This window comes from Rana temporaria, chromosome 1, assembly GCF_905171775.1.
Source record: "Rana temporaria chromosome 1, aRanTem1.1, whole genome shotgun sequence".
Lineage (NCBI taxonomy): Eukaryota > Metazoa > Chordata > Amphibia > Anura > Ranidae > Rana > Rana temporaria.
Genome location: NC_053489.1, coordinates 445,524,275 through 445,551,232, shown reverse-complemented (window position 1 = coordinate 445,551,232; position 26,958 = coordinate 445,524,275). Strand labels below are relative to the sequence as shown.

The 26,958-nt window shown below is 46.3% G+C and overlaps 1 protein-coding gene across 1 annotated transcript in view; it reads left to right on the top strand.

Moving 5' to 3' along the window:
• LOC120916180 overlaps positions 1 to 26,958 on the top strand; it is an 89,219-nt gene that overhangs the window by 13,572 nt on the left and 48,689 nt on the right. Inside the window, exon 2 of the mRNA XM_040327013.1 lies at positions 25,482 to 25,544. Coding sequence (XP_040182947.1) covers positions 25,482 to 25,544 — 63 coding nt within the window. The remainder of the gene's footprint in view (positions 1 to 25,481; positions 25,545 to 26,958) is intronic.

The following is a 26,958-nucleotide window of genomic DNA, read 5'->3' as shown; positions in this document are numbered from 1 at the left end:
ACAAAAGAACAGGAAGTAAGGATTTCTCATAAGAAATAAGGACATTTAAAAGCAAAATCGAAAGTTGAGGTAAGTGAAGGAAGAAGCTATTTAGGGAAAAAAATGTTTACCTTAACAACCCCTTTAACGCCATATACTGCTTAACCACCTTCTGCTCGGCCACTGCACATAAGTGGCCAGGTGGGAGCAGCTTTCTACTGGGAGGACATACCGGTACATCCTTGGAGTGTTTGCTTTCCAAACTGGGGTCATTTTGTTGGTGTTTCTACTGTCCTGGTGCTCCAGGGCCTCTATAAATGTGATAGGTAGTCAGGAAATTAGGTGCATAATGTATCCTTCTTAAAAGCTCAAAGTTGCTCCTTGGATTTTGGGCCCCTCCCTGCAACTAGGCTTGATCATCAGAAAGGGGCACAGATAATGGAAAAAATACACCCCCCAAGTTAGTAGGTGTGGCAGAGCGAGGGGGGGTGTAATTTAGATGTTTTTATTTAATTCTGCACTGACTGTCTTTGAAATTGCCCCAGCCTCTGTTCAAATCAAATCCAGGGACAAAACCGGGGACAGACTTGGTCCGGGGACAGTGTCTTCAAACCGGGGACTGTCCCCAGAAACTGGGGATGTCTGGTCACCCTATCTAGTGAGCGTGGGGGGGGGGGCAGAACAGAGAGTCAGTGACTGACAGTCTGCAGCTCTCAGCTCAGGAAGCCCTAAAAGCCAAGCGATCAGTGGTGTTAGATCGGTTCTCAGTCTTAGAGGCTCTGGGGGACAGATGCAGCATCAGAGCGATGCTGCATCCACCATGGTAAGTATGATTCTACAAGAAAAACTAAACCCATACTTCTCTTTTAAACCTAACTGCTATTTTGGGTATATATGCCAAAATGGCCCTAGATAATATTGCTTACCACAAGGATATGGGGCTGCTGGGAATGTGTGTTTTGGGTGCAAACATTTACTTACTGATCACAAACTGTGCTGATGTCAGTATATTACCTATCCTTATCTGTGGCTTGTAGCTCTAATTTTATGGGAAGACAGACACTTCCCTGTGACTACTATCTCTGCATGTAGGCCTCTTGGTGCTGCCATCATAATACCTATGTTCTGTAGCATTCATTTTTTTATGAAGACATCCCCTTGTGGTATGTGTCTCTGTATTTAGTCCTGTTGTCACAGCCATCAAAATACCTGGTATTGACAACAGGCTTTTTACTAGAGGAAACGCACCCTGTGGCTCCCCACTCTGCATGTAGACCTGTTGGCATTTCATGCAAACACACCAGTTTCTGGTCAAATGACAAGACAAAAGTATTTGGTAGCTACTACTTCTGACAGTCAAAGTAAGCCTAGTATTACAAAGTGAAAACATATATTGTAGCTGCTATTACCATACTTGGCAACAGTCCAGTTTTTCTTGTGAAAATCCAGATTTTGGGACCCTTGTCCCGATCGGAGGCAGTGCCAATTAAAATCCTAGGATTTCGCTTTTGTCCCAGGATATCAGGACTGTTTTTGGCACCGGAGCTGCGTCAAAAATATGACCACGAGATCTCTTTCCATTTTCCCCTGGCTCTTGGCTCAGATTCGAACTCCACCCCTCCAGCCCTCTGCACTGCAGCTCCTCCCACTCTCCCTTGAAATGTTATTCGGCCATCTATCACCCCCGTGCGCGCCCCCTGTTTTCATGGTGTTGTAGTGAGACAGTTTTCCCCCATAAAAACAAGAGGTGGAGATTAGGAGAAGCTGGAGCGCAGTAGGCTGGAGGGGCTGAGTTCTGATCTCAGGCGAGAGCCAGGGGAAAACGTTTTTTTGGGGGAAGCCGATTTCGGCACAACAGGTGTTGTGAGAGGCAGAGCCAAGAGACTATACTGCACCGGGAACACCTGATCTAAGGAGGCACTCGGCTGGGGACACCTAATGCAAGGAGGCACTCCACTGGGGACACCTGATCTAAGTAGGCACTCCGCTGGGCATGCCTGATGTAAGGAGGGACTCCGCTGGGGATGCCTGATGTAAGGAGGGACTCCGCTGGGGACACCTGATGTAAGGAGGGACTGCGCTGGGGGCTCTCTCCTTCCCTCCTTATTGCTTTCTTTCACCCTCTATCTCTTGTTCATCTCAGACTCGGACCACACCCCCTTGAGCCTCACCCCATTTAATCCACGCCCACTGTTTTGTTTAAACCACGGCCATTTTTTGCTGTAATGCACTGCGCGTGACACATTTTTCTTCTCCCTCTACACCACGCCTTAAAATGAATGCCCCCCTAATTATAATAAGGCTCCACCAACAGACGAAAAAGTGTTTGTATAAAAAAATGTAATGTTGGCAACTATGTATTACTACCAGTAAAAAACCTCAAGTAATATGAATCAAAATAAAAGTAGACTGCAATGCTACTGTTGTGTGCAAGCAAAACTAACTGTAAAAAAATAAAAATAAGAAGAATTCCGCAGTGTAATTTGTGCTGCCAAAATACACTGTTGCTGAGGCTGTCTCTGAAAACTGTGGTTCCACTGCACTCCATACAGATTTAGGGGCCCAACATAACTGCAATTTAAAAGATTTGTGTATTTTCCATTTCACTATTGAAGCCACATTGAAAATGCCCCTCCCCTACTGTACTCCCCCCCCCTCCTCAGGTGTCATTTACGTGACATTGACTTGCTTGTTAGTCCTTCAAAGGACCATGAGTTACCATCAAAATTCACCTAACATTGAGTTTTAAGGCATTTCTAACTGCATCTTGTCTTTTTCACCTGCATAACATGTGCTTTGATCATATAGTTTCATGATGTCATTTGTTGCCCTGTAGGCATACCTCCCAACTTTCTGAAAGGATAAAGGGGGACACCTTTTAGCACACAGTTTATAGACAAAGGACATGTCCATGTCACCGATCACGTTACACAGACCTAATATGCAGAAAATGATTGGCTAAACTACACAAGCGCTTTTTAAATCTATTTTTCCTTTATATTGGCTCTTCAAAATAACAAATGCAGTAAAACAAAGGTTGGATAAAAAGTTAAGCGCAGCATAACACTTTTGCTAATAAAATTGTAAATGAATTATAGAGATGCACACATCAGATCAAAAGAAGGGGCACCTAAGCCTGCACTAGGGACCAAGAAATTTGGTCTCAAAAGAGGGGCAGTCCCTCTAAATGAGGGACAGTTCATAGCTATGCTGTAGTCACAGCCTATAGTGGAGTAAATCTTCACATTCCTATTTCAACAGTTTCTGTTTGAGTAGAAATGAGTATGAGCTCTTCGAACAGGACTACACAAGTTCTTGCATGACCTCTGTAGTGTGAGAACCACTTGCTTTAAAGAAAGTACCTACTGTATGCCACAACCCCTGAGTCTTTCTGGGTCCCTAGTCTCTCTAGTTGACCGTCTAGTGATCAGGTGGGGACTAAACAGTAATTATATCTGACACAGACACAAGCAGGCAAAGGAATTGAAGACACAGAGAGAGTTCACAATGCAGCTTGAAGATTTTTTTTGTTTACATTAACACTTCCGCATTTGAGATGTCACAAGTAGTGGATGGCAAGGCATGCACCGGATACCGTGTGACCATGAACAGGAAGTTGTCTTGTCCCTTTGCAATAGAAAAATAATTACATAGGCATGGCACTACAAATCGCAGCCACAACATATGAGCTCATTATTAAAAGTTAAAGGGTTACTAAGAGCAATTTTTTTAAATGAAAATATTAAACATGGTATGCTCACCTGCTCGGTGCAATTGTAGTGGAAAGAGCTGCCCGAACCTCCTTTAGTAGGGTCCCCCGCCAGCAATCTTGGCTCCTCCTCTTCTCCATGTGCCAACCTAGCAAGTCGATTACTTTGGGGGCACACGTGTGTAGCACCCTCTAGTGTGTGCTAATGTGTATAGTTGTAGTGTAGAGATAAGAGCCAGGCCTGGGTTAAATCTCAGGGCTGAGTGACTCAGAGAAGCTGGATGACTTAGCAAGCAGCATCTCTGGTGACTCCACCTGCTCTCTAGATTTTGGAGAAGTTTCCAGAAGTAGAGAGTGGAGTCTAAGAGGAGCTGCTTGTAGTAATGATGAGGGCCCTAGCCCATCAAAATGGGTTGGCAGAGGGCAGGCACCTCATAAATACTCATGGGTCATGCCAGCAGGGGCAGTCAGGTGGAAGATAGAGAAGGAGTGCTGAGGAGGCTGAAAGTGGCCATTGAGGGTGCCATTTAGTCTGGGAGGGGGGTAACCTTAAGTTTTCCAGAGAAGACTAGTGAGTGAGCAGTCTGGGAGGACTGCTGAGAGAGAGAGAGTGTCAGTCTGGGAGGACTGTGGAGAAGTAGCCAGGAGGGCTAGTGAAAGGGACAGCTGCAGCCAGGCAGGCTGGCAGTGCCTAAAGAGGTGGAGCTGGGATCAGTAGTCACAGGGATTTAAGCTAGACAATGGACCTTGCTACACAACTAAGGGGCCCAGGTCCCTTCCTGTAAAGGGCTTTTGCTTAGATCTGGCTGACTGTCCAGTCAGATCCACTAAAGTGTCCCAGCTGAGTTTTTCTGCAAGCAAGTGTGCTGGAGGAAGTGACAAGTGTATATAGACTGTACATAGGAGACGTCTCTGAAGTTGTTTAAAGACAAGAGGGCATCTCATAATACCCCTATTTCCTATCCAAGTTAAAATCCCTTAAATTGATTGTAAAGTTATTTTTTTTAAATAACAAACATATCATACGTACCTGCTCTTAGCAAGGGCTTTGCACACAGCAGCCCCGATCCTCCTTATCTGGGGTCCCCCGGTGGCGCTCCTGGCTCGTCCTCTTCATTGGGTGCCCCCTCGGAGAGCTTATTTCCATGGGGGCACCCATGCGAGCTTGCTCCCGTGTCTTGCTGCACTGTGCGTCCATTGACACAGACAGCAGGACTCAGCCCCGTCCCCTGACTCCCGTTTCACCGGTGTTAGTTGACAGCAGCGGGAGCCAATGGATCCTGCTGCTATCAATCTATCCAATGAAGACCCAAGACAGCAGCTGGAGCTGCAGGGCTCGTCCTTGATGCTGGAATGATCTGGTTCAGGTAAGAATAGGGGGGCTTTGGGGGGCTGCTGCAGAACAGAAGGATTTTCACCTTAAAATGCATTAAGGTGAAAAACCTTGAGACTTTACAACTCCTTTACATAAACGAAAAAAAAACAAAGTACTGAACTGTTTTCTGACTCTGGGAGACTGAAAATTTGGTGTGCCTGCCTGTGCAGAACTTTGGTCTCCCCCCGCTGTTTATATAATTTTAAATTGTGCCTTTGAAATGGTATTTTCAATCGAGAGATACCTCCTTCGATGTGCGCCATGGCTATGTCAGCCCAGCCGATTGGTAAATCAGCTTTGGTGCTATGACGTACAGCAAATGTACTGCGGGGGGTGCCAGGGAGTAAGGCAGGAGCCCCAGGGCAGAAGGACAGGCATAGGGAGGCAGCAAGAGTGGCATGTGGAGAATCAAACAGGGCTGGTGCAAAGATTTTTGACACCCTAGGCACAACCTCATTTTTCCACACCCCTTTTGGCTCCACCCCCTTTGCCTTGCCCATGTATACCCAACCTTTTTAATGAAGCGCCCATCAATGCAGCCTACCAGCATCCATCAATGCAGCCTCACCAGCGCCCATCAAATGCAGCCTACCAGCGCCCATCCATGCAGCCTCACCAGCACCCATCAATGCAGCCTACTAGTGCCCATCAATGCAGCCTACCAGCACCCATCAATGCAGCCTCACCAGCACCCATCAATGCAGCCTACTAGTGCACATCAATGTAGCCTACCAGCACCCATCAATGCAACCTACCAGCGCCCATCAATGCAGCCTCACCAGCACCCCTTAATGCAACCTACTAGTGCCCATTAATAAATGTTTGCTTGCTTCCATTAATTCGGGATTTGGGACACAGACACAGTCCTCTGCCGCCACTGCGCCTCTGACACTATGTGTGAACAGAGCGGCGGCTGCCTGCTGATGCTGAGACTTAGTTGTTTGTTGCCAAGAGAAAAGGAACACCAGTGGCCGGGCGCCTTTAGGCAGCAATGCGCCATAGGCGGCTGCCTAGTTTGCCTAGTGGTAGCACCGGCCCTGGGAGCAAATGCTCTCCATTTCCCTCCTGTAGCCACTGAATGTCTGTGGGAAGGAGAGGAGCGTTCAGCAGCTGCATAACACCGCCCACGTATTCAGGCATACAGGGGGTCCACATGGTCCGAGGGCCGGGTTGCAATGGTGACGTCTGTGACCCCTGAATGTACGCCCCTGATAAAAAGTACTGTATTTATTGGCGTATAACACTCACTTTTTTACCCTGAAAATAGAGGGTAAACTGTGCCTGCGTGTTATAAGCAGGGGGCTGTGGAAAGTATTTTTCCTGAAATTTCCCTCTAAGGCCCCATACTCACGAGCAAACATGTCTGCTGAAACTGGCCCGCAGGCCAGTTTCAGCAGACATGTTTGGTCGTGTGTGGGCGCGAGCGGGCCGAATTCCAGCAAACATTTGCCCGCCGGGCCTTTTCCCAGCAGACAAATATTCCTGGACTTGTTTTAAAACAGTCCGCTGGAATTCAGCCCGCTCGGACATGTACGGTCGTCAGTACAGACCTACCGTACATGTCCAGGCGCCCGCCGTCCCTCGCATGCGTCGAATGACTTCGACGCATGCGTGGAAGCATTTTAAAGGCGGGCCGCCCACGTCGCCGCGTCATTGTCGCGGCGACACCGCGTCATCGACGCGGCGACACCGCGGACACGCCCCGCGTATTGTTTACGCGCGGACTTCTGTACGATGGTGTGTACAACCATCGTACAGAAGCCCTCTGGCAGACATGTATGGTGGAAACGGTCCGACGGACCGCTTTCACCATACATGTTTGTCCGTGTGTACCCGGCCTTAAAGTTACACTGCGTGTTATACGCCTGTGCGTGTTACACGCCGATAAATACGGTATTTGCTGCAGGAAAGGGAGAGTTTCTTTGATTTATCTGTAAGGGGTCATTCTGACAGGCGCTGGCACCTGACTTGCACGCAGGCTGCCTATGTCATCCGCCCCTAGCTGTATGCAGGTATTTTATAAAGGTTGATGCAGACACTGCCACGTGTCATAATTTGACAGCCAAAGAGAAGCATCTGCAAGGTCCTGAGCACATGTGCATTCCAGAGCGCGCAGCTGCTTCTCTTCCACACTTCTCCAAATTCAAAACCAGCAAACAAAATTGGGTGAAGTTTAGCTTTAAACAGATCAGGAATGACAATCCAGTATATTTATTGTACGTATTTGCCTTCCTTACAAATCCCTGTAAGTATGTGTACATGCTTACACTACCTGGGCTGTTATAAAGTTCATATTTAAAAAGAGGGTGTGCATGCTTGTTTAGGGCAATGGGTGTAACCAGAGGCTTGCAGAAATAAAACTGAAAACGACTCCTTGCACTTAAACGCATTAGAACTACTCTTCTTATTATTGTGCCTCAGGTACAACCAATGTGTGTCAACACTTTAAATAGCCACTTTGTCTAGACTTTGTGTCATTTAACCACTTCCATACCAGGCACTTACGCACCTTCCTGCCCAAGCCAATTTTCAGCTTTCAGCACTGTCGCAATTTGAATGACAATTGCGCGGTCATGCTACACTGTACCCAAATGAAATTTTTATCATTTTGTTTCCACAAATAGAGCTTTCTTTTGGTGGTATTTGATTACCTCTGCAATTTTTATTTTTTGCGCAACAACTAAAAAAAGACCAACATTTTTGAAAAAATTAAGTTTTTATTTTTTTCTGTTAATTTTTTTGTAAATAAGTAAGTTTTCTTCTTCAATTATGGGCACCGATGAGGTGGCACTGATGGGCACCAATGAGGTGGCACTGATGGGCACCGATGAGGTGGCACTGATGGGCACTGATAGGCGGCGCTGGTATGCTGCACTGATGGGCATTCATAGGCAGCACTGATGGGCAATCATAGGCGGCACTGATGGGCACTCATAGGCAGCACTGGGCACTCTTTGGCGGCACTGATGGACACTCATGGGTGGCACTTATGGGTGGCACTGATGGGTACTTATGGGTGGCACAGATGGGCACTGATAGGTGGGCACTGGGCATATATGGGCACTAAGAGGTGGCACTGATGGACACTGGGTGGCACTGATGGACACTGAGGGGTGGCAATGATGGCATTGCTGGGCATCATTTGAGCCAGTGCCCATGTTGCCAGTCAGTGCCCATTTGTGGGCACTGATTGGCATCGATTGTGTAATTTTGTTTTATTTTTTTATTGGTGTTTTTTTTGCTCTATTGAGCACCAGGGGGGAGAATCCCTGGTGGTCCAGTGTTGGCATCCGAGGGGGGGCTGCGCTGATAAACAATCCGCGTGAACCCCCCCTGTCAGGAGAGCCGCCGATCGGCTGTCCTCTACTCGCATCTGTCAGACACGAGTGAGGAAGAGCCGATTAACGGCTCTTCCTGTTTACATCGTGATCAGCCGTGGTTGGACATGGCTGATCACGTGGTAAAGAGTCTCCGCCGGAGGCTCTTTAACGAGATCGGAGATGCAGGGTGTCAGACTGACACCGCGCATCACCGATCGCTGCGCGCGCCGCCATGAAATCCTGCAGGACGTCAATAGACGTCCAGTAAGGATTTCACAACCACTTCCCGGACGTCAATTGTATATTGACCGGGCGGGAAGTGGTTAAGCTCAGATTGTCAAAGCTTTAAAGAGACCCAATATATATATTTTTTTAATTGAGTAAGACAGTAAATAAATATACTTGTCTTTTATTAAACATCTCAAAGATTTAATTAGCAGCCTATTTGTGTATGCAATAATGTATCATCAGGCTAAGAATAAATCATATAGCACATACAGAGTAAATTTAATTAAATATTAACTAAATAAAGAGTCATGGGTTTTCTTACTTCTGCAATGAATGCTGGGCTGCCCTCAGCACAGGCTATGCACAGGACAATTATGATGCCACTGCTACTTTTACAATTTAATATCTGGCTTTGCAAAGGCATTTGGTGCACAAAAAGGGGATTTATAAAATTTGAGGCTAATAAAGAGGATCTTCACTGCATCTGAGCACCACACACAAAAAACACTATTTAATTCATTTTTAACCACCTCCTGCCTGTCGTATAGACAAATGATGGTGGCGGGGTGGTTTACCTGTTCTGGGATGACGTGGCCCAATTTCACAACACTTGCGTCCCTGGGACACGCCGCAACCCTGATCTCAGTAAACAGCCGATGACGAGGCTCTTTGCCCATGTGATCAGCCGTGTCCAATCACAGCTGTAAACAAGAAAATGCCGGTTACCGGCCAATCAGTGCCTATTAGTGATGCCAGTCAGTGCTACATTTCAGTGCCTGCTCATCAGTGCCGCCCATCAGTGCTGCCCATCAGTGCCCATCAGTGCTGCCTATCTGTAAATTTTCTTTTTTTTTCTTCAAAATTTTGGGTATTTTGGGTATTGGGTATTTCTGGCCAGGGCCATCTTGAGTAAGGAAAGATGATTCATGTAGCATTTACTTCCTGGAATTCATGTTCCCTTAGCTCAAGCATACATGCAGGAGAGTATGCTTAGCTGAGAAAATCCCACCTCCTCTCCTCCCCTCCTGAAGACTCCTGGGATGTATAGCATTTGCCTAGGAAAGGAACCAGGAAGTAACTAAAGAAATGTTAGAAAAAAAGTTTAAAACGGGTACAGTAAATATGATATACTGTACTTTCCTATCTATTTATTAATGATAGCAGCATGACGATCAAAAATAATCATTGTTGATTGGGAGAGTGAAGTTCCACTTTAAGGAATATTTTTTATAGACAAGTGTTTTGTGCCTGGAGTTCAGGTTAAGTAGCTTTCTGATTTTACAAAGACCAGGAACACTTTTTTTCCAATATCATCTACAACATCATATGCCGGTGATATAGTATTGTGTTATTATCACAATACAGTCCACTTGGTTCACGCTAATTATTCCACCAATCTTTGAAAACAAGGGTAAAACAGCGTCCCACAGTGGGCTCTGGGAATGTGATGTACCTGGAATGAAGGATGCCAGGTACAAGGAGATGTATAGCTAGATTCAGGATGGCGAGCGCATAGTTGCGGCGGCGTAGCGTATGGCATTTACGCTACGCCACCGTAATTTAGCGAGGCAAGTACATGATTCACAAAGTACTTGCCTGCTAAGTTACGGCGGCGTAACGTAAATCGGGCAGGCGTAAGGGCGGCTAATTCAAATTTGGCTGAGGGGGCGTGTTTTATGTTAATGGGGCTTGACCTGACGTGATTGACGTTTTTTTGGAACGGCGCATTCGCCGTCCGCCTACATATCCCAGTTTGCATTGCGGCTAAGTACGCCGCACGGTCCTATTGATTTCGAAGTGGACGTAAATTACGTAAATCCCTATTCACGGATGACTTACGCAAACAACGTAAAATTTTCGAATTTCGACGCGGGTACGGCGGCCATACTTAACATTACTATTCCATCTATTAGATGGAATAACTTTAGGCCTGCTAATGCGTTACGTAAATGGCGTATCTGTACTGTGTCGGCCGGGCGTACGTTCGTGAATAGGCATATCTACTGATTTACATATTCTACGCCGACCGCAATGGAAGCGCCACCTAGCAGTCAGCCTAAAAAATACACTTTAGGATACGAGGGTGTAAGACACTTACGCCGCTCGTATCTGAGCCTAATTTAAGCGTATCTGGTTACCAGAATACGCTTAAATTAGCGCCGATGCAAATTCTGACTTAGGCTGGCGTATCTACTGATACGCCAGCCTAAGTCTCTCTGAATCTAGCTAGTATTCTTTTGAACAGTGGCAGCCCGTCCATTAGGGGGTGCAGGGACACTGTCCCCCTAATCCATGCGCCCGGGCCTCTAATCTACATGTAGGAAGGGCACCGGATGCATGGATTCCAATGTTTTTTTTTTAAGCACATGATTAAAGCCTGAGGCTCTAACTGGCTGGAAAAACAGGAAATTAGAGGAAATCCCTCCAAAGTAATGGAATCCCTAGTTGTCACCGGTGTCACCAGAACTAGTGTCCTCATTGAAGGATTTCCCCTCTATTGCTGTTTTGCGGGTCAACTCAAAATTTGGGATTTTCTTTCACTTTCAGCGGTAGTGGTAAACAGAAAAAATAGAGAGGCCAAAAGAGGGACAGCAATAAAAAATAAAATAAAAATGAATAAGTGTTCTAATCCCTCTCCACTCTATACAAAACTAAAAATAGAATTTTGCCTTTAGTTATAACTGAAACCAGTTTTGCAACTTTGGTATGAGTTAGTAAAGGGAATATCAATTGATATCTTTTTTATTTATTTTTTTGTATTAGAGGAAACCTGACCCAAAATTGTTAAAAACAAATTTCTTTATTAAACTTTAAGTGTATGTTTCTTGCAATTTACCACCACCAAAGGACAATGCAAAATAAATGATTCTACCGCTGATTGCAGCGATAGCACATATCTGTGTAGCACTACCCCCGGAGGAGCTGCTGGTTATTTTTGGGTCTGCGCTTGGTGACAAAACCCTCCTGTGACACACCTGGTAATATGATGAGAGTTGGGGACCCCAGTAGCTTGTGGGGAAACACAATGGGGTTTATTTACTAAAGGCAAATCCACGTTGCACTACAAGTGCACTTGGAAGTACAGTTGCTGTATATCTGAAGTGCATATGCAAGAAAAATAAAAAACAGCACTGTTGCTTGTATATGATTGAATGATAAAATCAGCAGAGCTTCCCCTCATTTCACAGCTTCTCCTCAGATCTAAAGCAACTGCACTTCCAAGTGTACTTGCAGTGCACATGTAGTGCAAAATGGATTTGCCTTTAGTAAATCAACCCCAATGTCTCATTACACAACAACAGATTATGCAAATAAAAGGGGTTACCTTAAATGGAAGCAGGGGTCAAGTCCTGGGAAAAAAAGTGTTGGAACTCCCACCCAAGATCCACTTCCCCACCAAAAAAAAATGATACGCTCATATGCATAATTGCTAAACCGCATGTTTGTCATTGTTCCCAGGAGACATTGCAGGGGTCTGCCGCAAGTTATCGCGGGTTAAGTTATCGATAACTCGCGGCCGACCTCCGCAATGTCTCCTGGGAACAATGACAAAAGCTCCCAGGAGACATTGCGGCATCGAGGAAGTGACGGAATACCCGCACACTATCCGATGAATCCATATACAGGAAGCGGCCAGTAACATAAAGGATTACTAAGGTTCGCCTGCCCCTGACAGTGACTCGAGCTGGGCATCGCCGCTTAGTGAAGGATTGGCTCAGGCGGCTCGGCTGCTCTCCGCTGCTCTAGTCCTGCAAAGGGAACTGCGTTCCTGCTGTGAAAAAAGTGCAGGAACTCCGTTCCCACGCGTTCCCGCAGGACTTGAGCCCTGGATGGAAGGATCTTGCAGTATGAAAGATAGGCTTCACACAGACTTCAAGATAACCAAATCAATGCTTTACTTAAAAAAGAACAAAGAACATAAGCAAACAGTGACACTATTTGCAGATCCCTGCAGTATCAGCAACAATATTAAGGCTTTAGAAGAAGTTAGGCTGCAACGTCAAATAGACCTGTGTGAGCACACAGCAAGGGGGGACTCCTTCAACAGAACATATACATTGAAAGGCCCTCTTGTCAAACCTCACCCAGCTCCTTGCCTCTTATACATTACAATATAAAGTAGTAGAACTGGTCAAAGTAGTAGAACTGATTACTCGGTCAACGAGCAATGCAACGAATATAGTGAATATACAATTTTAAATAGATAACCCTAGGGAATTATGGCTATAGCTAATTAGGATGGCCTGGCGTGCCAGGCCAAACTTCAGTACAGTCTCCTGTTAACAGTTCGTGCACTTGGTCGTTGGCATGCGATGGCGCGCTAAGAACAACTTGTAATCCAGAAAGTTAAAAGTAAACTGCTAAAGTTTCCTGGATAGTCAAACCATAAAAATGGGTGTGAGCGATCCGCCCTTCCGCAAGACAAACAGTACTTTCAGGCAAGTGCCCGTCTCACCCAACTGGTTTAGGCCTTGTCCATCTACGGCACACCGTCCAGTCGATCAGCAGACTCTGGTCGCAGGGTTAATGGGATCTCGTCCGATGGCTCCGGTAGAAGCTCCGTCTCTCCATCTCAAAGCCGATCCGCCCGGGCATATGTAGGCCTCAACTGCGGCCTACTTCTCGTGGAGACACCCCATGACAGTGTCCTCCTGGGTTGAAGAGGCGGTCCCGAGAGAGCGCGCCAAACACGTCCTCTTCCTTAAAATACCTCCTTTAGCAGGCGGTGCGGAAGGCAAAGCATCCTGGGGTGGCCCAGCTGCTTTCTTTATAATGTAGTTCATTACAGGCCAGGGCAAATGGAGTATCTTCTCCTTCTGAACTCAATTCCCCAACATTCACTGCGGTACCAGGATGAATTGTAAACAACAGGTGGTTCTAAACCAACTCGGCCACAGGAGGGAGCCGAGATCCTTCACGGTCAGCAAAGGTAGTCTTTTTGTATCACATCAGAAAGGGCAATACCCCGCTACATGTGTATGTTATTTGTTGTTTATACTCCTAGTAGGACCCAGAAACAGTAGTGCACATTTTTATTTATTTTTATCCTACCTAAAATGCATTGGCCCAGATTCAAAGAGATCTGCGCTATATTTGCGGAGGCCCAGGGCAACGATTTTGCCCTTCGCCCACGCAAATATTTTGCGCTGCTCTCGATTCACGGAGTAGTAGCTCCGTAAATTGCGAGGGCGCGCCGGCAAAATTGCCCGGCGTAACCGCGCGCAATGTAAATGATCCCGCGGGAATCATTTAAATTAGGCGCGCTCCCGCACCGAGCGTAGAGCGCATGCTCCGTCGGGAAACTTTCCCGACGTGCATTGCGGCAAATGCCGTCGTAAGGACGTCATTTGCTTCAAAGTGAACGTGAATGGCGTCCAGCGCCATTCACGAATCACTTACGCAAACGACGTGAAATTCAAATTTCACGTCGCGGGAACGGCGGCTATACTTTAGCATTGACTGCCCCTACTATTTGAAGGGGCAGCCTTACGCTAAAGATGCCGTACGGAAAATCCGTACCTTGCGTACGCAGGGCCCGTGCAACATTGTGAATCTGCGTAAGTATGCAATTTGCATACTATACGCTGACCACAATGGGAGCGCCCCCTAGCGGTCAACGCAAGAATGCAGCCTAAAATCTGCGTGGCATAAGAGCCTTATGCCACTCAGATTTTAGGCTGCAGTCGGCGTAACGAGTTCTCTGAATCAGGAGAACTCGTTACGCCGGCGCAAGTCAGCAATTGCTTACTGAATCTGGGCCAATGACACTAAATCCAACTGACACAAAGCCCTCGTTCATACATAAGTGTTGTAAAATCGCAACTTTTTGAAGTGCGATTCTTCCCTGCGGTTGTGGGTGAACACCAGCGCGTTTTTAATGCGGTTTAACAGCAGCTTTGTTTTTCTTTCTCTATCTCTCTCTGCAAAAGCCATTGTAACCTATTCTCTATGATAAAGCCAGTGGAACATGATCACTATGATAAAGCCATTCAAACCTGATCTCTATGAAAATCACATTGGATTTTCACGGTTCCCATTGACCTCTATAGGATGCAAATCCAAACCGCACAGTCCAAAAATGCACTGCGATCCTCCCGCGTATTTCTGAACAGCAGCCATAGGAAGCAATTCCTTTTCACTTGTAATGCGAATTTGCACTCTCAAAATGCATCCAATGGGTGAGCCAGGGCTAAATTAAAAAAAACGTTTTAGTTGTAATTTTTTTCCTAAAACACACTCATTCTGACTGTGATCTTTGACCCTGACCTTGACACTAACCCTGAAAATTACCCATATCAAACCCTGATCTAGCCATTTTATTTTATTTGTATATATTTTTTTCCGGGTAATTTACATAGCACCATCAATTTACACAGCGCTTTACACATATACAGTACAGGGAGTGCAGAATTATTAGGCAAGTTGTATTTTTGAGGATTCATTTTATTATTGAACAACAACCATGTTCTCAATGAACCCAAAAAACTCATTAATATCAAAGCTGAATATTTTTGGAAGTAGTTTTTAGTTTGTTTTTAGTTTTAGCTATTTTAGGGGGATATCTGTGTGTGCAGGTGACTATTACTGTGCATAATTATTAGGCAACTTAACAAAAAACAAATATATACCCATTTCAATTATTTATTTTTACCAGTGAAACCAATATAACATCTCAACATTCACAAATATACATTTCTGACATTCAAAAACGAAACAAAAACAAATAAGTGACCAATTTAGCCACCTTTCTTTGCAAGGACACTCAAAAGCCTGACATCCATGGATTCTGTCAGTGTTTTGATCTGTTCACCATCAACATTGTGTGCAGCAGCAGAGGCGTTGCTAGGGGGGTGCGGGGGGTGCGGCCCGCACCGGGTGACACCCGCTAGAGGGGTGACACCCTCCCGTTTTTTTTTTTTTTTTTCTTTAAATTTTTTTTTTTTTTTTTTTTTTTAGCTGACATGCCCAGCACTGCTGGGCATGTCAGCTAGAAAAAAATTTTTTTAAGAAAAAAAGCACCCCCCTAGCACCCACCAGAGGGTGACACCAAGAGCAGGACAGGAGGGGCGTGAAGAGATGAGTGCCGGCTTATGTCTGCCCGATGGCAGTTTAACATCATGTACACAAATCACTGCCAAAGTCAGACCCTGAAGAGCACTTGCAGAGCTGCAGTGGGGTGCCGAGTGCAAGAAAGCTCCCTGTGTGCCTCCTACACTCGGCACTAGTAGACATCTATTACACTTCTCTATCAGGAGTAAACTCCACTGGACAGATCATTTCTAGTCCCCGCCTCTGTCATGATGTCATTCAGAGGCTGGGACAGGAAGAGAGGCACCGCGAGGGAGCTGCATGTTGCTGTTATTAGGTAAGTGAGCAGTGACATACAGAGCAGAATGTATTTGTAATGTTGCAGTGACTCAGCACTTTCTCAGTGCACTGACTGGACTGGTTACTGTCTTGAGAACTGTGGTGGGTTTTGTCAGTGGGTTTCAATGAACTAACACTGCCATTAGCTAGTAATGTGTAGCATGAAGGGGTTAATGTACTGACACTGGCCTCTAATTCAGTATGAGGTGTTATTGAACACTACCATTGATCTCAAATGCATTAGTAACCAGTAGCAGTTAATTAAGCCCTTTGTGCTGCATTAGTGGCCAGTGTTAATTAACCCATTCATGCTCTAATACAAAGTGGTTAAATAACACTGACCACTAATAAAGCACAAAAGGGTAAATTAACCAGTTCCCGACCCCCGCATGTACATATACGTCCACAATATGGCACGTACAGGCACATGGGCGTACACGTACGTCCTCGCCTATTAGCGGGTGGGGGGTCCGATCGGGCCCCCCCCCCCCCGCTACATGCGGAGGTCGGGTCCGCTCGGGGAGCGATCCGGGACCACGGCGCGGCTATTTGTTTATAGCCGCTCCGTCGCGATCGCTCCCCGGAGCTGAAGAACGGGGAGAGCCGTGTGTAAACACGGCTTCCCCGTCCTTCACTATGGCGGCGCATCGATCGCGTCATTCCCTTTATAGGGAAGACACGATCGATGACGTCATTCCTACAGCCACACCCCCAAACAGTTGTAAACACATACTAGGTGCACCCTAACTCCTACAGCGCCACCTGTGGTTAACTCCCAAACTGCAACTGTCATTTTCACAATAAAGAATGCAATTTAAATGCATTTTTTGCTGTGAAAATGACAATGGTCCCAAAAATGTGTCAAAATTGTCCGAAGTGTCCGCCATAATGTCGCAGTCACGAAAAAAATTGCTGATCGCCGCCATTAGTAGTAAAAAAAAAAAAAATAATAAAAATGCAATAAAACTATCCCCTATTTTGTAAACACTATAAATTTTGCGCAAACCAATCGATAAACGCTTATTGCGATTTTTTTTACTAAAAATAGGTAGAAGAATACGTATCGGCCTAAACTGAGGAAAAAAAATGTTTTTATATATGTTTTTGGGGGATATTTATTACAGCAAAAAGTAAAAAATATTGCTTTTTTTTCAAAATTGTCGCTCTATTTTTGTTTATAGCGCAAAAACTAAAAACCGCAGATGTGATCAAATACCACCAAAAGAAAGCTCTATTTGTGGGGAAAAAAGGACGCCAATTTTGTTTGGGAGCCACGTCGCACGACCGCGCAATTGTCTGTTAAAGCGACGCAGTCCCGAACTGTAAAAACACCTTGGGTCTTTAGGCTGCATATTGGTCCGGGGCTTAAGTGGTTAACACTGGCCACCACTGCATTAATGATCAATGGCAGTGTTAAATAACCCCCTTGTGCTGAATTAGTGTCCAGGGTTAATAAGCCCCTTCATGCTGCAGGATTTAAAATAGCCTAATGTCACTGACCATCTATGCTGGGGGCTATTATTGTAGCTACTGCACCAACCCCTTGTGCAGCCAGAGTCAGACCAGTGACACTAATGTGATGCCAGGGAGCTACTGTAAGAAGCAGCAGAGCACCTCCCAAGAAGGTACTTGGCATCATACATGGACACAGACCTATCTTCAGATACCGTCCTCTCACTCTCTCAGCCGTCCTCTCTCTCTCAGCCGTCCTCTCTCTCTCAGCCGTCCTCTCTCTCTCAGCCGTTCTCTCTCTCTCAGCCGTTCTCTCTCTCTCAGCCGTTCTCTCTCTCTCATCTGTTCTCTCTCTGCCGTCCTCTCTCTCTCAGCCGTCCTCTCTCTCTCAGCCGTCCTCTCTCTCTCAGCCGTTCTCTCTCTCTCAGCCGTTCTCTCTCTCTCATCTGTTCTCTCTCTGCCGTCCTCTCTCTCTCAGCCATCCTCTCTCTCTCAGCCGTCCTCTCTCTCTCAGCCATCCTCTCTCTCTCAGCCGTCCTCTCTCTCTCAGCCGTCCTCTCTCCTAGCCCCCACCTCTCTCTCTCTCAGCCCCACATCTCTCTCAGATCCACTTTCTGACCACTACCCTTTCTCCCAGCCCCACATCTATCTCAGCCCCCTCTCTCTCTCAGCCCCCTCTCTGTCCACCACCCTCTCTCTCAGCCCCACATCTTTCTCAGCCCCCCTCTCTCTCAGATCCACCTTCTGACCACTACCCTTTCTCTCAGCCCCTCTCTCAGCCCAACCTCTCTCACTCAGCCCCCCTCTCTGTCCACTATCCTCTCTCTCTGCGCCCCTCTCACTCAGCCCCCTTTCTGTCCGCTACCCTCTCTCTGAGCCCCTCTCTCTCTCAGCCCTCTCTCTATCCACTACTCTCTCTCTCTCTCTCTCAGCCTCACCTCTCTCTCTCTTTCTCTCTCTGCCTCATCCCTCTCTCTCTCTCTCTGCCTCACCTCTCTCTCTCTCTCTCTCTCTCTCTCTTTATCTCTCTCAGCCTCACCTCTCTCTCTCTCAGCCTCACCTCTCTCTCTCAGCCTCACCTTTCTCTCTCAGCCTCACCTCTCTCTCAGCCTCACCTCTCTCTCAGCCTCACCTCTCTCTCTCATCCCCACACCCTCTCTCTCTCTCATCCCCACCCTCTCTCTCATTCTCTCAGCCCCACCACTCTCTCTCAGCCCCACCGCTCTCTCCCTCTTTCTCTCAGCCCCACCTCTCTCATCCCCTCTCTCTGTCCACCTCTCTCTGTCCACTACACTCTCTCTCTGAGCTCCTCTCTCAGCCCCTCTCTCTGTCCACTACCCTCTCTCTCAGCCCCACCTCTCTCTCTCAGCCCCTCTCTCTGTCCACTACCCTCTCTCTCTGAGCTCCTCTCTCTGTCAGCCCCTTTCTCTGTCCGCTACCCTCTCTCTCTGAGCTCCTCTTTTTCTCAGCCCCCTCTCTGTCCACTACCCTCTCTCTCTCAGCCCCCTCTCTGTCCACTACCCTCTCTCTCAGCCCCACCTCTCTCTCTCAGCCCCACCTCTCTCTCTCAGCCCCTCTCTCTGTCCACTACCCTCTCTCTCTGAGCTCCTCTCTCTGTCAGCCCCTTTCTCTGTCCACTACCCTCTCTCTCTGAGCTCCTCTTTCTCTCAGCCCCCTCTCTGTCCACTACCCTCTCTCTCAGCCCCACCTCTCTCTAAGCCCCCTCTCTCAGCCCCCCTCTCTCTCTCTCTCTCTCTCTCTCTCTCTCTCTCATCCACACCTCTCTCTCTCTCTCTCTCTCTCTCTCAGCCTCATATCTCTCTCAGCCTCACCTCTCTCTCTCAGCCCCCTCTGTCCACTACCCTCTCTCTCAGCCTCACCTCTCTCTCTCTCATATCTCTCTCAGCCTCATATCTCTCTCAGCCTCACCTCTCTCTCTCAGCCTCACCTCTCTCTCTCAGCCTCACCCTTCTCTCTCTCTCTCAGCCCCACCTCTCTCTCTCAGCCCCACTTCTCTCTCTCAGCCCCACCTCTCTCTCTCTCTCAGCTCCACCTCTCTCTCTCAGCCCCATCTTTCTCTCTCTCTCTCAGCCTGACCTCTCTCACCCAGCCTGCCCTGTACCACCCCAGCCTGCCCTGTACCCCCCCAAACAGCCCTGTGCCACCCCAGCCTGCCCTGTACCACCCCAGCCTGCCCTGTACCACCCCAAACTTTCCCATGCCACCCCAACTTGCCCTGTGCCACCCTAACTTGCTCTGTACCACCCCAATCTGCCATATGCTACCATAACTTGCCCTATGCACCCTAACTTGCCCTATACCACCCACAACTACCCTATATCACCCCAACATGCCCTATACCACCTTAACCTGTCCAATACCACCCCACGACACCAACCTGCCACTATACCACTCTATACTACCCTAACCTGTCACTATACTGCCCTATACTATCATTTACAGGGGCTGGTTTGGGGTGCGCCCCATTCCCGTGCGCTGCCTGCTTGGTGCTGGGCAGCCTAGACAGAGGGGGGTGACACCATGTTTTACCGCACCGGGTGACACCAACCCTAGTGACGCCACTGTGCAGCAGCAACCACAGCCTCCCAGACACTGTTCAGAGTGGTGTACTGTTTTCCCTCCTTGTAAATCTCACATTTGATGATGGACCACAGGTTCTCAATGGGGTTCAGATCAGGTGAACAAGGAGGCCATGTCATTAGTTTTTCTTCTTTTATACCCTTTCTTGCCAGCCACGCTGTGGAGTACTTGGACGCGTGTGATGGAGCATTGTCCTGCATGAAAATCATGTTTTTCTTGAAGGATGCAGACTTCTTCCTGTACCACTGCTTGAAGAAGGTGTCTTCCAGAAACTGGCAGTAGGACTGGGAGTTGAGCTTGACTCCATCCTCAACCCGAAAAGGCCCCACAAGCTCATCTTTGATGATACCAGCCCAAACCAGTACTCCACCTCCACCTTGCTGGCGTCTGAGTCGGACTGGAGCTCTCTGCCCTTTACCAATCCAGCCACGGGCCCATCCATCTGGCCCATCAAGACTCACTCTCATTTCATCAGTCCATAAAACCTTAGAAAAATCATTCTTGAGATATTTCTTGGACCAGTCTTGACGTTTCAGCTTGTGTGTCTTGTTCAGTGGTGGTCGTCTTTCAGCCTTTCTTACCTTGGCCATGTCTCTGAGTATTGCACACCTTGTGCTTTTGGGCACTCCAGTGATGTTGCAGCTCTGAAATATGGCCAAACTGGTGGCAAGTGGCATCTTGGCAGATGCACGCTTGACTTTTCTCAGTTCATGGGCAGTTATTTTGCGCCTTGGTTTTTACACACGCTTCTTGCGACCCTGTTGACTATTTTGAATGAAACGCTTGATTGTTCGATGATCACGCTTCAGAAGCTTTGCAATTTTAAGAGTGCTGCATCCCTCTGCAAGATATCTCACTATTTTTGACTTGTCTGAGCCGGTCAAGTCCTTCTTTTGACCCATTTTGCCAAAGGAAAGGAAGTTGCCTAATAATTATGCACACCTGATATAGGGTGTTGATGTCATCAGACCACACACCTTCTCATTACAGAGATGCACATCACCTAATATGCTAAATTGGTAGTAGGCTTTCGAGCCTATACAGCTTGGAGTAAGACAACATGCATAAAGAGGATGATGTGGTCAAAATACTCATTTGCCTAATAATTCTGCACTCCCTGTATTGTACATTCACATCAGTCCCTGCCCCCGAGGAGCTTACAATCTAGGGTCCCTAATTCACATTCATGCACATACTAGGGCCAATTTAGACAGGATTTTCCTTATTTTTCTTTTTAACACAGACTTGTTGTTTATGTTTTTCTCCTCTAGCAAGGGAAGGTACAGTGAGAGATGGTCAAACACAATAATTTTTAAGTTGGTGAAATGGTTTGGTACAGAATTACAGCTTTAAAGTGATTGTAAACCTCAGGCCCCGTACACACGACCAGTTTCCTCGGCAGAATTCAGCTTCCGACCGAGTTTCTGGCTGAATTCTGCCGAGAAACCCGGCCGTGTGTACACTTTCGGCCGAGGAAGCCGACGAGGAGCTCGGCGAGGAAATAGAGAACATGTTCTCTATTTCCTCGTTGTTCTATGGGAGCTCTCTCCCCGCCGAGCTCCTCGGCGGCTTCAGTGCTGAACTGGCCGAGGAACTCGATGTGTTTGGCACGTCGAGTTCCTCGGCCGTGTGTACGGGGCTTCAGACATGAAATATGAACAAAGCATATGCTTCTATAGTGTGTAATTTCTGTCTGCTGCCTCGTTCCTCTGCTATCATCATGAATCACTTCTTTTTTTCTGAAACCAAGAGAAAAAAGGTGATGGGGGAGGATTCTTTAGTTGATTGACAGTCTCATCTCTGTTCCTGTGTGCAAGGTTGTCCCTTCCTACACCGCTTTGCAGTGTGTAATTTCATCTCTCCATCCCCTTTTTTTCTGAAAGCTCAGACGAGCTTTATAAATTGTGGACTTTGTACAGATGTAGAGACGACTGCAGATAAACAGGTACAGCTTATTTAGGAGGATTTGTTTCATAACTGTGTATCACCAGAGGTTAGTCACTTTATATGGGGGGTTTACAACCACTTTAACCGCTTGCTGTCCACAACCTTTGTAAATGGCTTAGAACTGAAATGGTTAAAACAGCTTACAGCTTCAACAGAAAAAAAGAAAAAGGGGGGTGGCTCCCCTGCTCACTACATATCAAGATACTGTACAGAATATAAAATCCTAGCACAGTAGCCCATTTATTGCGGTCTCACCTATTTGATGCGGTCTCCGCTGGTCAAATAACAATGCAAAAACAAACCTACCTTTATCCGGGGGGTCTTTATATATTCTCCCCGGTGGGTTTGTTTTTACAGCTTCAACAGCAGCCATGAGCTTGGAGCTTGATTTAGCCGGAACCTGGCTATCCAGTAAAAGAGCAGACCGATCACTTCTGCGGTACTGTGAAGGGGCTATCCCACACTACACCCCATACCCCACCCATTGCCATGGTTTCTGGGCTCTCCCATTCCTCTGTGGAGAGCACGCTCATGGTAAATGATGGCAAGTGGGAGCAGATCTGGAAATATCCATTACCTGATCTGCTCTGTGAACCCAGAAGGCCTCAGCTGTGAGCCTTTCTGGGTTCAGAGCTGTCAGAATTCAGTCTGAAATGGTAGGTAACATCTGGATGGGATATCATAAAAAAAGTACGGTCATTGGCCATAGCAAGCGGTCAGCTTCTATCTTTCATTTTTTTCAAACGGTTTAGAAAATAAAAATGTTAACAGCTGATTGACTGTGCTTGAGTTGAATCATAGTTCTTCAATCAAGGTATCCTTTAAAATTTGGCATCATTTTGGGGCACCCCATTCTAAAATGAAAAAAAAAAACTATCAGTAATAGTTTTGCATTATGCAGCATCATCAACATACGTAGGACATAGGTGACCAGGTGTCCCGAATTGCCCAGGACAGTCCCACATTTTGCAGGTCTGTCCCGAGCACATTCATTCCAGGACAATACAGTGTCCCGGAATAAAACTGACACAGCCACCCCCCGCGCCAATCTGATTCCCCAAAAAAGGCCGCCACATCACCACTTTACTCACTGACAGTACTTGTCCTGGCCGGGAATGCCTGGAGGAGCACAATCCCACCCCCTGCTTGTGATTGGAGAAATCATAAATCCCGCCTCTTGTGTCCAATCACTATGCCATGATTCGTTACAGCACAAGCTGATTTTTGGGAAGGGGGGGGGGGGGGGTGTCCCTGAATGGTAGTTTGGAAATGTGGTCACCCTAGTAGGACACCCAACATTAGGTGTGATTTGTTCTTACAAAGCAGTATACCTCTGCACATTGGTACTGACTAGTATTCCATTGTGGCCGGGCAAATAAGGAGGCACACGCCTGATGTCCTCATTATTAACCAATGACATTATCAGATGTTAGGATGCCAGTCGCTGGCCTGCATATTGCCCAAGGATGCAATGCTGCACAATAAAAACCTCTGACTTTGTAGAACAAAATTGCAGGATTGATATATTTGCTGGCTTGTTAAAGTGATTGTAAAGCTATGTTTTTTATTAAATAACAAACATATCATACTTACCTCCACTGTGCAGTTAGTTTTGCACAGAGTGGTCCCGATCCTCGTCTTCTTGTGTCCCTTTGTGGCTCTCGCAGTTCCTCCTTACATTGTATAACCCCCTAGGAGAAGCGCTCTCCCAGGGGTTACCTTGCCGGCACTCCCGAGTCCAGCATTTGGTGTCCATAGAGGCCGAATGTAAGACTCGGCCCGGAGCCCACATCATTGGATTTGATTGACAGCAGCAGGAGCCAATGACTGCGTTGCTATCAAGCTATCCAATCAAGAGCCAAGAACCCCGGGCAGAGGAAGAGCGCATCTCCGTCGTGGGAAATTCCAGGGCTCAGGTGAGTAAAACGGGAAGGGGGGGGGGGCTGAAGGGGGCCGGTCACTATAAAAAGTTTTTTGTGAAAAAACACGAGAGTTTACAACCCCTTTAATAATTTTTAGCCAATTTGGGGCAATTTTAGGCATTTTGTCAGGGCACCCCTGAAGAACCCAGAAGGCACCCCATGGTGCGATGGCACTCTGGTTGAAAAAGGCTGCTATAGATGCATGGATAATCAATAGACCAATCGATATTTGAATGCTTACTGTGACAATCCATTCTCATTTCAAGAACAGAAATGAACACAAATTGGAAAATGTTCTAACTGTTTGTAGGTCAATAGTTTTTAAAAAAAGTGAAATGCGCTAGGCCAGGGGTGCCCAACCAGTGGCCCGCGGAGCCCTCTGATGTGGCCCACGACCTCCTGCTCTGACATGGCTGGTTGAGCCATAGACCTCTGTTATTACCTACGGTTTGGTGCTCTTTCAGAAAGTGCACAACACCGGCAGGATATAATAGAAGTCTATGGCAAAGTGCAGCTAACTCGCAGGAAAGCTACAAGTGCACTGCTCTGCACCCACGGGGGTGGTAAACCACAGCGCATCAGTGTGAAAGCATCCTTAGGCCCCATTCACATGATTAGTCTGACCCAATCAGACCCTCCATTCACCTCTATGGGGAGTGGAAAATGTAAACAGACTTGTGTCCGTTTACACCCGCCTACATTTAATCCGATCCGCAAAAAAAAAAAAAAAACACAGAAGAGGCAGATCGGAGGGCCCATGGAGTCGAGTGGGCTATGTCCGTGTCCATTCTGCATATGCGGAGTGTAGCCCACGACCAGTTACTCGCGACCCGTGGCCCACGACCAGTTACCAAGCCGCTTAAGTGGCCCTCGCTCTTCAAAAGGTTGGGCACCCCTGCGCTAGGCAGTAGTGATAGTAGTAGAAATCAATTGAAAAAAAAAAAAGAAAAGTTCAGATACAACGATTGGGCCACCGAATGTTAGATCAAAAAACATTTCCGTTTTTGTTCAAATTGTTGTTAATTTTTCTACTTATCTAAGGCCAGCGTCACACGCTTTTTATTAATTCTCCCATTGTCAGTTATCACTGCAGCTGGCTGTTACAGTGATGATCAAAGAGAGCTACTGGATATTTTATACAGACCATGACATTGGCTGTCATCAAAATGATATGAGCAGTTGTGGTGGACTAGGACTGACATAATAAGTATATGGGCTTCACTAAAGTTTTGCTGGGTCTACTCTACATGGTACTCCCTTAATACCCAACTGGTTAAAAACGCAAACTCAGTGGATAGAAGATCAATTTAAAGGGCTCACCTAGAAAACTAACATTACTCTGACAACATTTCTCCTTTTTGAGGAGGGTTATTGGCATGTTTTTATTTTACATTTTTGTGATATTTGCCACCTTTACTATTGCCCCAAACATCCTTTACAAGCCAAATATAACATAGGGGGTGATCTGAACACTACTGTGCTTCAACTACATTTATTGATATTTAACAATGAATTATTTTTTATATTCCTATGTTAGATCCATTTTAGTTATTGTTCTTTTTCTATTTGTCTCTTTTCAGGTCAAAACACTTCTAAAGCAACAGCTCCACAAACATCCCACACTACGATCTCAACAAGTACAAGTAATGGACACTAACAATAAGTGAAACCTTTAGAAACAGATATTCCAGACAGTTATATTTGTTGAACTTTATCAATAAAACATGTTTTTTGCTTGTAAAAATGTATTCAATATACTTATAGACATATAGGGGTCGATTTACAAAGGCAAATAGGCTGTTGTGCAAAGAAAATTGTCCCCAGAATTTAGTAAATGTGGTGTACAAAAAATACCCACATGCACATGATTGGATGATGGCAGCTAGCAGAGCTTCACCTCACTGATTAACCACTTGCCCTCTAGAAGGTTTACCCCCTTCATGACCAGGCCATTTTTTGCGATAAGGTACTGTGTTATTTTAACTGACAATTGCGCGTTTGTGTGACGCTTTACCCAAATAAAATGTATGCCATATTTTTCCCAGAAATAGAGCTTTCTTTTGGTGGTATTTGATCACCTCTGCATTTTTTATTTTTTGTGCAGTGAACAAAAAAAGACAGACAATTAAAAAAAAAAAAAAATACATATTTCTTACTCTCTGCTATAAAACAAATTAGGGTTGTCCCGATACTAGTATCGGTATCGGGACCAATACCGAGCATTTGTGCAAGTACTTGTACTCGCACAAATGCTCCCGATGCCAGATCCAATACCTGGAACCGGAAGTCGCCAGAGCGGAGATCGGTCGGGCAGCAGCTTATCACGGGGGTAAGCTGGCCGGGGCAGGAGTGCAGGGCGCCGCCGCATATTCCTTCCAAAACGGTGACCGAAGCAGTCACATTCGGTACAGGAAGTGACGTTTTGTGTCTCCGTCGGAAGGTAAACTCCCATCTTGGTACACCATGCACTCGGCTGCAGTAAGCTAACAGCGGACATCTTGTTACACCCAGCTCAATATGGGCATTGCAGTATACTTACTAGAAGTTAAATGACATTAATGATGAGAGGAAAGGAAGGATTTTGCAATGCTATATGCCATATAGCATGGCAAAATCCTTCCTCTCCTCTCATCATTCATGTCATTTATTATGCAATTGCCAATCAGTGCTGCATTTCAGTGCCTTCCCATAAGTGCCCATAAGTGACATCAGTTCCATCTATCAGTGCCACCTTTCAGTGCCCATAAGTGGTATTGGGACAACCCTAAAAACAAATCCAATAAAAAATTGGAAAAAATCAATTTAGGCCAATATTTATTCTGCCACATATTTTTGGTAAAAAAAAATCCCAATAAGCGTAAATTGATTGATTTGCGCAAAAGTTATAGTGTCTACTAACTATGTGATAGATTTACTGAATTTTCTTTTTCTTTTCTATTAATGGCTGCAGTCAGTGACATTGCAGTGGACAAATTGGACACTAATGACTTTTTTGGAACCAGTGACACTAATACAGTGATCAGTGCTAAAAATATGCACTGTCACTGTACTAATGAC